At 41.3% G+C, this 13,158-nt stretch overlaps 1 protein-coding gene across 1 annotated transcript in view; it reads right to left on the bottom strand.

The window, feature by feature from the left end:
• Window positions 1-13,158, bottom strand: part of FAM21C (family with sequence similarity 21, member C) — a 36,467-nt gene that overhangs the window by 1,036 nt on the left and 22,273 nt on the right. The window contains exons 22-29 of the mRNA XM_009888728.1: window positions 12,832-13,017; window positions 10,377-10,505; window positions 10,085-10,180; window positions 8,883-9,002; window positions 7,208-7,270; window positions 6,305-6,517; window positions 3,363-3,974; window positions 2,597-2,771 (exon numbers count right to left, since the gene is read on the bottom strand). Of these exons, the coding sequence (XP_009887030.1) occupies window positions 2,597-2,771; window positions 3,363-3,974; window positions 6,305-6,517; window positions 7,208-7,270; window positions 8,883-9,002; window positions 10,085-10,180; window positions 10,377-10,505; window positions 12,832-13,017 (1,594 nt within the window). The remainder of the gene's footprint in view (window positions 1-2,596; window positions 2,772-3,362; window positions 3,975-6,304; window positions 6,518-7,207; window positions 7,271-8,882; window positions 9,003-10,084; window positions 10,181-10,376; window positions 10,506-12,831; window positions 13,018-13,158) is intronic.

Below are 13,158 nucleotides of genomic sequence, written 5' to 3'. Positions count from 1 at the left end.
GTTCCATTTACAGTCCTGAATCAAGATCTCCCACCACCATCCTCAATACAAGCCTTTCTGTTATGAATAACTAGGATCACAAAGTAGAAAAATATCATGTTTCTATTAAGACCGAGTTTTCTCCTGAAGCATAACAAGAGGTAGAAACAAAACTGGATACCCTGTGCCAGCAGCAGGGCTCACAGACCTGCAGTTCCTGCTGTGCCTAACGCGACTCGTGTTTAGGACTATGCTTATGGAAAGAGATGGAGCCGCTACCATACACATGCTGGAGTGTTGCCCTGATGCTTCCTGGGCACATACAACAGTGATCTCTTCTTATACACCAAGGTTTTAAATTTAGGATACTCAGGTTATGCAGTTGGACTACGAGGAGATAAAAAAAAATTACAAGACTGAGATATGTGGATCAGTAGGGATTCACAAGGCCAGTATAAGTAGCACCTAACTGGTCTTGAATCCCTATTAAGAAAACACAGGTCTTATACAGAGGTTAATAGCCATTTACTGGTCCAGAGTACAAAAACTTCAGCCTTCAGGATGCACCCTAACCTTAGGCAGAAGCCAAGCACGGAGTAGCCTATCACAATGTGCTTGCCTTTCTCTTCTTGCCACACGTGTCTGCTACTGTGCTGACCGTAGGGATTATACGGGAATAATCCAGGACAGCATTTCAGCACACGAGCACTCTAGAAAGGCAGTAAAACAGAGTAATTCCCTGCTGGCATGACTCCAAAGCAAGGAGCTATCACATGGATTAGCTTCACAGCAGAGGGGAAGTACAGTGAGTGCCATCAGCAAGTAGAGGTTTCACTCCCATTTTATGACAAGGCTTAAGGAATAGGAAGGTTTTGGCTGTGGAAAACAGTATTTGTCAATCCACAAGAAAGCTCAGTCACCATTTTGCAAACTCTCCCAGACAGGCAGAGGTGACGTCAAGATGTTTGTGTCATCAGCCATAAGGTCAGTGAGGAGGCTAGGAAGATAAACACCCGAGAAAGTTTTTCTAATACTGCCACCACAAGCCCAACGTAAATGTAGTGAAATAGCGACTAGAAGCTGTGGTAGCGCAAAGAAAGAAAGCAGCTTACAGCCTCCACCCCCCACAAACTGCACCCACTTATTGCTTTATTTGTAGCAGAAAGGATCTCCCTAAGCCAACAATACACAGCCATGATCACTTAAGCCAACCCTTAACCCGAAGCACAGGCAAATGCCAGTTCTACCACTCTGCTGCCAACAGGGCATCCTCACTCTCGGGCATCTTCCCTACGCTCCTGTTGGTGTTCTGTAGCTCCGCAGCTTGGGGCACAAAGTAGCTGCATACCTATGGCTGCACCATAAAACAGTCAACACTCTAGAGGAAGATGAAGTCTATCAGATACAGGGTGCTGTAGATGCTATAGGTATCGAGATAAGATGTGACTTTAAACAAGAAGATGTAGCACCAGAGTAGATGTCAAAAGTGGAAGTGCAAACAACAGGTTCTGTTTTGCCTATTTTTCCAAGACACTTTCGAGTGGGACTCTATGGTTTTTTTCAACATGAGGTCTGGATTTTTGTGCTGAAGTATTTGGGAAATTCTCTCATTTGCTATAGGCTACCTGAAAAAAATGTAAATGATTAAAATAAGAAATTATAATAATCCAATATATATTTCAAATACCTTGCCTACAAACATTTAAGTCTTATTTTTTATAGCAATTAAGAAGGTTTTGAAATCTCAAGATGTTCATTCTCTGGCAAGTTTTCTAACACATTTACAGACTTCAGCCAGGTCATTCCATCAGGCTGCAATGCTTAACAGGACTCCAAGCAAAACAGTGATAAGTCAGATTCAATTTGAATAGGTTAGAATGAATGAAGACTGACAAGAATCAAAGCTAGAGAAGGAATTTTTTGTCTTAGAGGAAAAGAAATACATGCAAACCCGAAGAAGAGCTATAAACATGAAGAGCCTACGAACAGACATACACAGGCGGGGATAAAATGGCTTTTGATATCTCCATGATTGAGAACAAAAAAGGAACATGTTTTGCATTATTTCACATTACTATATGCTGTTTTTTTAACAAATTATACAGGGCAAACTTTTGCTCTCAGATGTAGTATTTCTAACTGTTCTGGGTATACATGGATGTAAACAAAACCTTATGGGCTCCAAGGTAGTCAACATAATAGTGAAGGTTGGGTGGGAAGAGATGCTAATTTCTTCACATCAGTGATTCATCTGAAAGTACGATACAAAACTCTGTGCAAATTGAAACACAGAATTTATCTTTTAGAGCTGTAACAACATGAGATTAATCTCTTACTCCAGACAAGAAATTTTCTAATTCCCACAGGTGAGAAAATCCCTACAGGAATTAAACTATTCCTTCTCTCAGAAGAATATTGTACACTCTTCTAAACCATTTAAATGCCGTGCTAGCTCTACAAATCTAGGAAGTTCTCATCCAACATGAAAATTCAAAGATGACCAGATTATTTCAGAGCAGTTGAAAATTTAAGAGAAAGCAAAGAGTTCTAAAACATCTCTGATGAATGCAACTCAGGACAATGCTATGAGATTAGCAGCAAGACATTAGACACTTACCCATATCATCATCAAATATGGATTTTTGTTCCACCTTTTTCTTGGTCTTCTTTTCTTTTGGTTTTACAGTGAGATCCGCAAAAATATCAATGTTATCGTCAAACAGATTGGTCTCTGGCATTTTCTCTTTTGCTTTGTGCACTGGTTTAATTGCCTCAGTAGCAAATATATCATCCTTGGAGCAAAGCATAGAGAGATCATTGATATGTAACACGCCTCAAGAGAATAGTCAAATTACCCATACACAGCAGCTGAGATGTTTAGAAGACTGTCAGCCTTGGGCTTCTCAAACCCAAGAGGTTTGAGTCCCTTCTCCCCATGGAGGACTCGGCAGGAGTGCCTGTGCACAGGTCAAGTACAGCACACATGGGCTTGTATCAGCTGCCCAGCCTGCCAACTTTACTTCTTTTTCAAAAGAGTTATTTGAGCTGCTCTGCATTGAACAGAAAGCTAACAGGTAAGAACCAAATGCTTTATTACTCTCAAAGAGGTCATAATCATAGGTATGTTGTCACAACCCATTCAGTGACACGCCTGCTCTGTGTTAAGGCTCTGCCTTTTAATCCACTCTTGCTAATAAGGGGATGAACATCCAAAGAAAGTGTTTCTATTGCCCAGCAGCAGAGCATGACTGACGGCTTACTTCACTACCTGTCCTGCACACCCCATCCTACTCAGCAGCCTCCATTAAGCCTGTGTTTAAGTAGAGGGATCTGCATAAGGCCCTGGGGATCAAAAAGACCAAGGCGGCAGGCTCGACCATTACCTCAAAGATATCTTGGGCAGTAGGGTCAACAGCTTGCCGGACAGCAGATTTCAACTCTCTTTTTCCAGTTTTCTGACAGCTGAAGAGAGAGTCTTCCTCTTCTTCCAGAAAAGGTATAGGGCTGCTTTTTGTTGAAGATTTTTGCTGTGCAGGCTGGAAGAGATCATTGCTGTCCTGATCACTCAGAATGGACAGATCAAGCTTTTTCTCCCTGCCCTTGATGGGTTTGTTAGCCACACTGTCTGGCATTCCCTCCTTTAACTTTGATTGTGCAGCTGGTCTGGATGTCGAGCTACTTGCAAAAAGGTCTTCTGATTCAAACAGATCATCCTCTTGGTCTGTAGATTCTGGAGGAAGGAGTTTGTTTGTCCCAGCAGACAAATCACTGCCATGAGCTGGTAGCAACAAGCCAGAGACAAAGCCGTTTTCCTTGGACTCTGCTTCAGTAGCAAGAGGCTCCTTTATGTTCACTATTGCTGGCATCTGTTTTGGTAGAGAGAATTGCCATTCTTTAGCACTGTCTACCTCCTCACTCTCTTCAGACGCCTGGGCAGCGAGACGGCGGGCCATTCTGCTAGGAGGTCTTCGTTTTCCTGTGACCTTGATCCTGGTCTGCAAGAAACGAGTAAAAGCAGAGCAGGGTTATACAGAAGGAAAAAAAAAAACCCTCACACTCCACAGAAAACAGGTTAGGATTCCAGTTATGTTTCCTTGTAGCACTTTGTCCGCCTTCACAACACTGCAGTTAACATACATTGCCCATTTCATACTAGCACGCTGACACTGAATTAACTACAAGTTCTGCTCACAGCTCTGATTTAAGTAACTTAAACAGCTACATGCACATTTAAACAAATGCTTCGCTGGTAATCTTGAGCAAGGAATGCTGAACAGACACTGATTTGGGTTATAGGGAGAAGCAGCAGGAACCATTCCTCATCAGCTCAGCATTATCCATTCTCCCCATTTTTCAGAAAGGGGAAAGATAGACAAGTGGGACATTCAGGCTTGGAGTAGTTTGCAGCCATGTTTAGAAAAATAACCCAGGAGTTTTGATTTACTGCTCTCTGGTCATTCCACAGCAGGTGGAACTGGGGCACAAAAGCAAGAGCACTTACAAGTGGAGTCACAACACAGGTCAGCAAGCCACTCTAGCCCCTCGGCTTTAGGTAATACCTTAGTCAGTCTGACAGCTTGCTAATCCAGGGGCTTCTGCAGTGCAGTTAGTCTGTCCGAGTCATGACTAATTATGTTTTCCATTTAATTTCATTTTATGGATAGCCTGCTGCAGTTCATGCCTCAGCTGCTTTTAAAGAAGCCCCCCTGCAAGTTTCCGTTATAGCCTCTACCATATCCCACATGGACAGGTGCATTCACAGAGGTAGTAAACAGATCAGTACAACCTCCTTTTCCCTTGTTTGTTTGTTTTGTTTTGTTTTTGGGGGGTTTTTTAATTGCTGTGTTGGAGTAGAAGACAATGTGGCTGGATATGCTTAAAGGAGCCATGTGCTTTTGTCAGAATCATTGTAGAAGCACATCTGCCTTCAGAGTGTGGGGCTTCATTGATCAGAACATGGCTGAAAAACAGGAAAATGATGATGGAAGGGAGACACACTTAAACTGATCCCTGCTCCATGCACTCCGCTCTTTGAAAGGACAGCCAGAATGCTGGGTAGGTTGCTTTGTTCCAGCCTTTGGAAAAAAGTTCATTTGGCTGCATTTATCTATAGCTTAAACTCAAACTTGAAAGGTTCAAGCAGCAATAAAAGGCCAAAATTATAACATGTAACCTAAGCCACAAAAACATCAACTGTAGAGTTACCCAGATGCTTCTGGGATTACTTCTGTAAACAAACATGCATCATCACTGTGCTAAAATGAACATTCAAGGTTGACCATATACAGCTACAGGAGCTCTATTCCTTTGCAAGCCTATCTATTTAAAAGCATCATAATAGAGGGGTTTGTCTGTTACGCAGGACATACTGCTATTGGAAACACTGTGCCTACACACTAATACATTAGTCTGATGTACAAGCTTCAGGACCATTTGACAGTAAGGAGTCACGTCAGCCATTGTGGTGACAGCTGCTGCATCTTCCCAAGTTGTCTCTGCTGCTCATCTAGTAATGAACAGCCTCATCAGCATTAAGGAAAGAAAAAAAATAATAATCAAAGTTAAGATCCTAAGTTACCTTATTCAGATTGCTGCTCTCAGAGAACCCAAGAGATTTATAAAATCATAAGACCCAGACCAAATATTTTCTTTTTAAAAGCCTTTTCTTGAAAGAACCACTACATCTTTAATTAGAATATGTCATTTGCAGTCCATAAAGTAAAAGGTATGAATAAAAAAAGTGAATCAGGAGGAGGCTGAGATCTGCCATGTCAAAAGCTGTAGCACTTTTGGTTTGGTTTTGTGTGGGTTCTTTGTTTAAAAACAAAGGTTTTTTTTTGAAAAAGAATTGGGCGTGACAGTTCAGGACAACATGACATTTTTATCCACAGGTAGGTAAAGGTCAACCTACAGCAGTGATGTGTTCTTGATACCTTGCCACAGCAGCTGTCCATAAAGTATTTCATAGCTGGCCTAGAGAAATGCCTTTTTTATGGTTTTCAGGTTGGTATCTCCTGGGATAGAACAAGATGTTCTGCTAAAATACTTTTAATCTACAGGGAAAACCACTTTGGAGATATACACATATACCTTAAAAAGGCACAGAATTAGGCCTATGCATAAGCCCCTTACAGAGCTAAGAATGTAGTGGGCTTCACATTCTCTTCAGTGGTCCACATAACTGAGAGATTAGATTTCCACATCTCCATTTAGATTCAGATAGACCACACTGTTAGCAGAACTTGAATACTAAACCACAAATTCCTGCACGAGGACAGACTGTGTTTTTAAACCCTATTTCTATCCTCCTAAATACCAAGGTTACCTTATTGGCGCTGTGCAAGGTATCCGCTTGCATAGGCTGATCAAAGCTCACACCTGGTTCTTCATTGTTTCCTGCAGCAGAGAAGACTTCGCTGTTCTGTATATCCTTTGGCTCATGCAATGGAGCATCCAGAACTGGTAAGGGGGACTTTACATTGGAGACCTTAGGCACTGCACCAGGTAGTAAGGCTGCAGGGTTAATAGCTAAGTTAGCCTACAAAACAGAGCAAACAAAAACATACACACAAAAAGAGATCATGTTAATACTGCTCAAGAGCAAGTATGGCTCCAGAGAAGCAGCAAGAACTAGCGTATGTAGGCATTCAAGGTCTACTCCTGTGAGTTCCTGGCCTTTCTCACACCTACGTGCTTCTGTGCCTCCCACATCTCCTGTCTCACTAAGTCCGTGGAGTGCTCAACACTATTATTCTGTATAAGAGCTTCAGGAACATCATGGCCACATTATGTCAGACCAAACACCTATGTAGCTCAGTATCCTGTCTGAGAACAACAATGGTTCTGATGTTAAGAGTGGTACTGTGATATAGACAGTTATTAGTCGTTACATGTCAGAAGAGGGACATACCCAAAACCCCAAACCCCTAAGAGTCTCTGAACATACTTAAAATAGTGCTGAGAAGAATAGCAGGTTAAAGAGGAGCCCACCCTCTGCCCCCAAATGGAGTAAATAGTGCTGCTCAGAGTCAGGTTTGAAACGTGACGGGGAAATAATATTAAGCATGCAATGCAGAAAAAGTAATAGAAAATATGCCATCTGAAAAAAAAAAAAAAAGCAAGAATAAGGTAAGGAAGTAAAAAGATTTTGTTTCAGGGAGAGCCATCAGTGAGGCACGGAAGATTTTTTTTTTTTTTTGAAAGTCAAAATGTCAGTAAAGTTAATTACTTGTAGTTTTCCAATCCGAGATGAGGGCTCTTTGGTTTTAATGGGAACAGGACCTGTAGATTTCTGCACAAAATTACACTGGATTAAACAAGTGGACAAGTTGTTTTCAACCAGACCATAGTTTGCATTTTAATACACGTATAGAAAGTAGCTCACTGCTTACCAATTTCTTCCGAGGATACCTTGTTATCAACGCATTCTACCACCAGAGCTACAGTCACTCAATCTTCAACTTCAGTTCCCGACATGCCATAGCCCCATCTTCATCATCACATTTCATTCCACCCAACATTATACTTTGCCAAAGTAACCCAGCAACTTCCATCTTCTCCAGGTCACACATAACGCTAGTCAAATCCAACTGTGATAGCTACCCTCCCTCCTTGCTTATTCCCTCCCCTAAGACCCTCTGAAGCTGTGTTGACAGATCATGATATAATTAACTTTTCTCTTTGTGACTGGCTGTAATAGGGCCACAGACTTCAATGAAGCACACACAGAATCCAAGAGGGCTACAAAATTGTACCTCTCAGCCTGCAAGGAAAACAGCTTCATAGAAGTGAGTGCTCCTCTATAGAAAGCGGGCCGCCAGTGACAGAAATAAGATTAGATTAAAAAAGCAAGAGCAGCTGTTTGGTCCGAAGACTTGGGTCAATTCTAGGACTCAGGGATGAACCGAATCAGCTAAGGTGCTCTTCCCAGGTCTTGCTCTCCACAAGTTTGTAGTCTACCATGGTTCTGTGAGCTAGGCTGTACTGCTGTTGGTGTGACTGGGCAGTCAGAGCTCCTTCAGCCAGGCTGAAGTAACTGAGGGTTTGCAAGGGTTAGGACACTGGTTTGGGGAGTCTTGATAGCATGACAGAGGAATACCAGTGTCTTAGAACATTCTGCACTTAAATGCATGTGGTATTCAGCTGACCCTCAGACTGGCTGACATCATTCCTATAGCAAGCTGTCAGTAGCTACAAAAAAGGGAAGATGAGTGTGGTTCTACACTTTAAGGAATACTTCACCATAAGGGAAGACAGGCTAATTACTAGCCCTACAGACTTACTCTGTGTTCCTCAGCTCAGGGGAATAAAAAAATACCACTCGCCCCCCACAATGAAGAGCTAATCTCCTACAGATGGAAATCCAACATGCAGCTCTGGTGAGGCACAAGCCAGAATTCAGACCCAGACTGCCTCCCCCAGAGACCCCTGGTTCTGCAAGATTAAGGACAGGAGTAGGAGTCTTGCTTGCTTGTCATAAAGTCTCCAAGATAAGATTCTCAGCAGCCACAGATTTGTGCTGCATGCCCTGATCTCCTTTTTGAGAAAGCCTACCTATACTTTAAAGATCACGTTCACTCCAACAGACACTGGCACTTCAAAGAAGAGCGAATAACAACTCATTTTCAGTCCAACTGGACCTGAAGCGTAGTTCTTCACTGCCTTGCACTTTGCCTTTATAAGTGTGTGGGCAATGAATAAAACACTGTATCAATAGAGTTTAAATGTCTTGCTAGTAACAGTGCAACTGAGGATAAGCAGAGAAGTTTGGCCATGCCTTGCCACTATATAGCCAGTGAATCCAGGCATTAGGCTTTGATCTTTTCAAGACACTTATTTGAAACAAAATGACACATCGCCTTTTTCTTTGCATGCCTTTCAAGGCACAAGATTTAGGTACTTACCTCTGTAGTTACTGCCTTCAGAGCTTCATCTTGTTTGGCACTTAAAGCATTTTCTAGATGGTTATCACTCTCCAAGGAAGGGCCAGTACTGGCCTTAAGTATTTTCTTCTCAGCTACTTTCTGAAAGCATTAAGAGCACAAGTCAACATGAATTGGGTAAAAACCATGGTCTGCAGATCAAAAAAAAAAAACCCCAAAAAACAAGCAAGCTTTTTAAAATCTTGCTTCTATCTGGAAAGAAAACTAGACACATCTTTTGACTCTGCAACACATAGTAAGCATTGCCTTTTGGCTCTGCAATGACAAGGGCCTTCCACTCCTCCATTCCTTTAGCCTGCCTCAGTCTTTGCTGTCTATGCTAACGATAGATAATGAGAGCTTCAATAAACTTCCAAATGCATACGTATTTCAACATGCACAGGACAGCAGGGAAAATAAAAGCACAAAGCTAGCTAAGGAACACTGCTATTTTTATGTTTTCAAGCAAACAGCCTCCATATATAGCTGCCAAGCGCTAATTACTTAAGACCACCCCTTCCACAGTCCTCAAAGAAACTGTCTCCAGGAACTATTGCCAGTTTTCTATCGTAACTTCCAGCTATAGACATGAAAACAGACGAAAGTTGGCTTCAATTTAATTAAGCTAAATACATTTAGCGTAGCAGTTTAGAATGCATGTTAGGACTGTGAGCTCATACCACCTGTAATCCAGTCTAGTTCATTGCTGCAGCAGCTTGCCCTCTAAAAACAATCCAGTGATCACAAGGGTTTTAATACCACATTCATTACCTTAAATCAAACCAACCTGCAGAGGCTTTAATGACGTAAGTCATAGAGCAAGGCTCACCAGTCATGCATGAACTACAGGGAAGTGATATTAGCAAGTTAAACAGTAAATCAATTAAACAATATAAACACAACCCTACTACTCTAATTTCTGCTCAGGTGTGTTCTTTTACACCTAAGTCAGTACAGTGGTACACAAAAAGAAAAAGAATCTAATTGTCTCATCTCATCTTTAGGAGACCTAATGCACCTGTTTGTTCCCTATGTCTTCAGGGTCACAATGGCCACTTGTATTCTCTCAAAAAGATTTGAGAAGTAATTTCATTTTTTGTTGGCGTACATATGGAGAAAATCCCTTCCATACACTTCTTTCCAACATCTTTTATATAAGCCATTTACAGTAGAGGAATAGATACCGGAAGGTTTGTTTTAGCAGTACTGAAGAGATCATCCTCATCATCATCCCCAAAAAGCCCTCCTCCAGATGATGGCTTCAGGATACGGTTTGCAGACTAATGAGACAAAGGATAAAGAAAAGACATGTCACAGATAAAAAACAGATCTCCTGTGATGCCTGAACTGGTATTAGCAGTTGGCCCTCCCTGGAAATCAGGGACTTTAACTGTGTTCAAACAAGGAACGCCGGAAGGCTGCACACTTCAAAGACTGTTTTTAAATAGCAGGTTTAGAGGAGGACTTTAAACTCACCATAGACTTTTTGGGGCTCGCAAAGAGGTCAACATCTGGATCATTGTCCTTCTGAAGTTTGTGACTGAAAAGCAGCTCTTCATCTTGAAAGACTCCGGTGCTTTTGGGCCGAGTAGTTTTCTTGGAAGCCTGGAAGGAGAGAAAAGGCCCACACAGTGAGAAACTCCCTCCTTAAGGAGGTTATTTGCCTAGTGAGAAGGCAGGTTACAATTCACCTGAGGCTACACTATGACCCTGGTAACAAAAATAAAACTTTAACTGCCAGTTATACATTTTACTTTGACCAAATTTGCAAAACTTAGAATGTAAATATTTGTATTTACATGTCAATTTGATGAGAAGACATTAACCAAAATGTATCTGTGTCTGCTGACCTGAGATCCAGATGCTACTATTTACCTGTAAAGCTTCCTTAGAAGGAAGGAAAGAAAAAAAAAAAAAAAAAGAAAAAAAAAGGTTTTAAGTATGTTATCATGAGTGTACAGTAAAGTTTGTATTTCCCTAAGACTTCTATGCCTCAAATTATTCAGCTGAGGGTGCAGGCCAGAAGTGAGAGGAAGAGGATCTGATTAATTACCTTCCTAAGCTACCTTTTTAAAGAAGGATAAAACAAAATCCCTTCCCCCCACCAAGTTGAAGGCCTGTAAAGCTATTATTGCTGCTAGATTCCCTGTTCTCCTCCCATTAAAGCAAACACACCCCCACAATGAAGAACAGAACATACTGTCTGCTTGGGCAAGAACTTGTACTTTCAAATTTGCTGGTGGAGGGGGGGGAAAGTTGGGAGTCAAACATATCACGTTATCAACCCTCCAGTCTCTGGAAAGCCAACCAATATCAGTTACCTTTCTACAAATATGGTCACTGTATGCGCTCAGGTCTGACTTTCAAAAGGCAAAGACCCTACTGAATGTCTAGGTAAAGGCCAGTATCTACGTTTCACCACCGAGCTGTCTTTTCAGGACCCATGCAAATGAAAGGATGCCTCTTAAGAGCATGACAATGTCCAGTAGCATAACATCAGCCTCAAAACCCAAGCAGCAGTCATAAAAATAAAGCCTGATGCTCCCCTTCCCAGTCCAAGTCTCCAGGACCACTAAAGGGCTGCCTACTAAAGCTAGTTTCCAGTACACTATTTTTGGTCCATACACCCGGTCCTATGATTTTTATTACTGCTCCATTCTCAGTCTCTCTGAGAGTGCTGCACCAGCTTTAAATTTTGTATCAAAAGGCACGTCACATTTTCAGAGCACTAGAATTGCTGTTTATGCTCAGACACATGAAAACCTAATGCACATCTAGCAGTATCCACACGTGAAATGCATATTAAGCTCAGAAAAGCAAGGAAAATAGTAACACCTTTCAGATTTGCCTGTTAAAAAGATTAAGTTCCTAAATTCTGATTTTTGCATGAATATGCATTTCAGCACTTTTATCACTTTGTGACTGTTATATGCTGACAGCTGAGCGCTTTGAAGGAAAGATTTGAAAGAATTTGTATCTTCCCAAATTCCCAGGACAGATGTGGCTTCTTGCAACCATCTCACAATGTAACCCCTCCCCCCAAAAAACCCAAACACAAGATACATTCACAACAGGTAAATAGGTGCTCAAGCTAACAATCCATTTTAACTCATAAGCAGCCAGAAACAGGGGGTTTTCTCCAGGAGACATCTACTTCATTCAGATCCAGGGACTTCTGAATGACGTGTGTACAGCCTTTAGAGTTGACAACTTACTTTATATGGTCACACTAAGATGACAAAACCTTGTGGCATACAGTACATACTTTTTGACATGACTTCAAGTTTACAGAAATATGTTGGTACATCTGCATCAAGCAGAAACAAGAACATCACCATGGATTCATGCATATTGCTGCTGAAGATTCAAAGTCAACCTTTTGATAGTATATACTGTATCAGGAAAGCCAGACGGCAAGAATATGGCAACTAGAGGCTTTTTTAAAAAATGAACAATTTGAAAAACAGAAGTAAACATAGAATTAAGATGCTTTTTGCTGAAGCTAAGTCTGCAGGCATATATCCACCAAGAAAACTGCAACAATATAAAGAAAATAAAAGGATAAACCACAAGGCTTCAAATTACACTTACTTCTACTTCCTAGTACCTCTGACCTTGAGGGATAACTGGGGTATCAGTTCTGTACAGCAGACATCAAGTAGCTGCACCAAAACATCTGTACAGAATTTCTTTTGATACTAGAATGCGGCAAAATGCTTTCAAAGTTACTATGGTGGAAAAATTTACAAACGGATTCAGGATCATGGGGAAGAGCAGGAATAATTTCTCACCCAAGAATCTAGAAGTTTAGAAATAGAGAAAGATTAGCCTCCATGACACAAAGAGAGGGAAGAGTAAGAACAAAATCTTGCCTAAAATAGTAGAGGTAGAAATATTATTTCCTAGTGTTCAAGAACTTCCCTAGACTTACCACACCAATTTCTTTCTGTGCATTTTTCACGCCACCATCATCATCTTCCAGTCTCTCCTCTTCCTCCTCCTCAAACAAGCTTAACACTTTCTTAGCTTGGGTTTTGACATCTTTCTCCAGAGCTGGTGGTGATGTTGCAAACAGATCTGAACTGCTACCTGCCTCTGAGGATGTTGCTGCAAAAGGCTCCAAAAAAAAAAAAATTAACACTTCAGCCTGTTATTTAGTTCAGATTTGCTCAAAAAACCACTAAGCTTTTTCCTGGCTAAATGCCAGAAGTGGTCAGAGATCTGCAATCCATTACCAAGGAGACAACTATATTCAACT

Source organism: Charadrius vociferus, unplaced genomic scaffold (assembly GCF_000708025.1).
Source record: "Charadrius vociferus isolate BGI_N301 unplaced genomic scaffold, ASM70802v2 scaffold436, whole genome shotgun sequence".
Classification (NCBI taxonomy): Eukaryota; Metazoa; Chordata; class Aves; order Charadriiformes; family Charadriidae; genus Charadrius; species Charadrius vociferus.
Note: the sequence above shows the minus strand (reverse complement) of the source record. Positions and strands in the feature narration are given on the sequence as shown.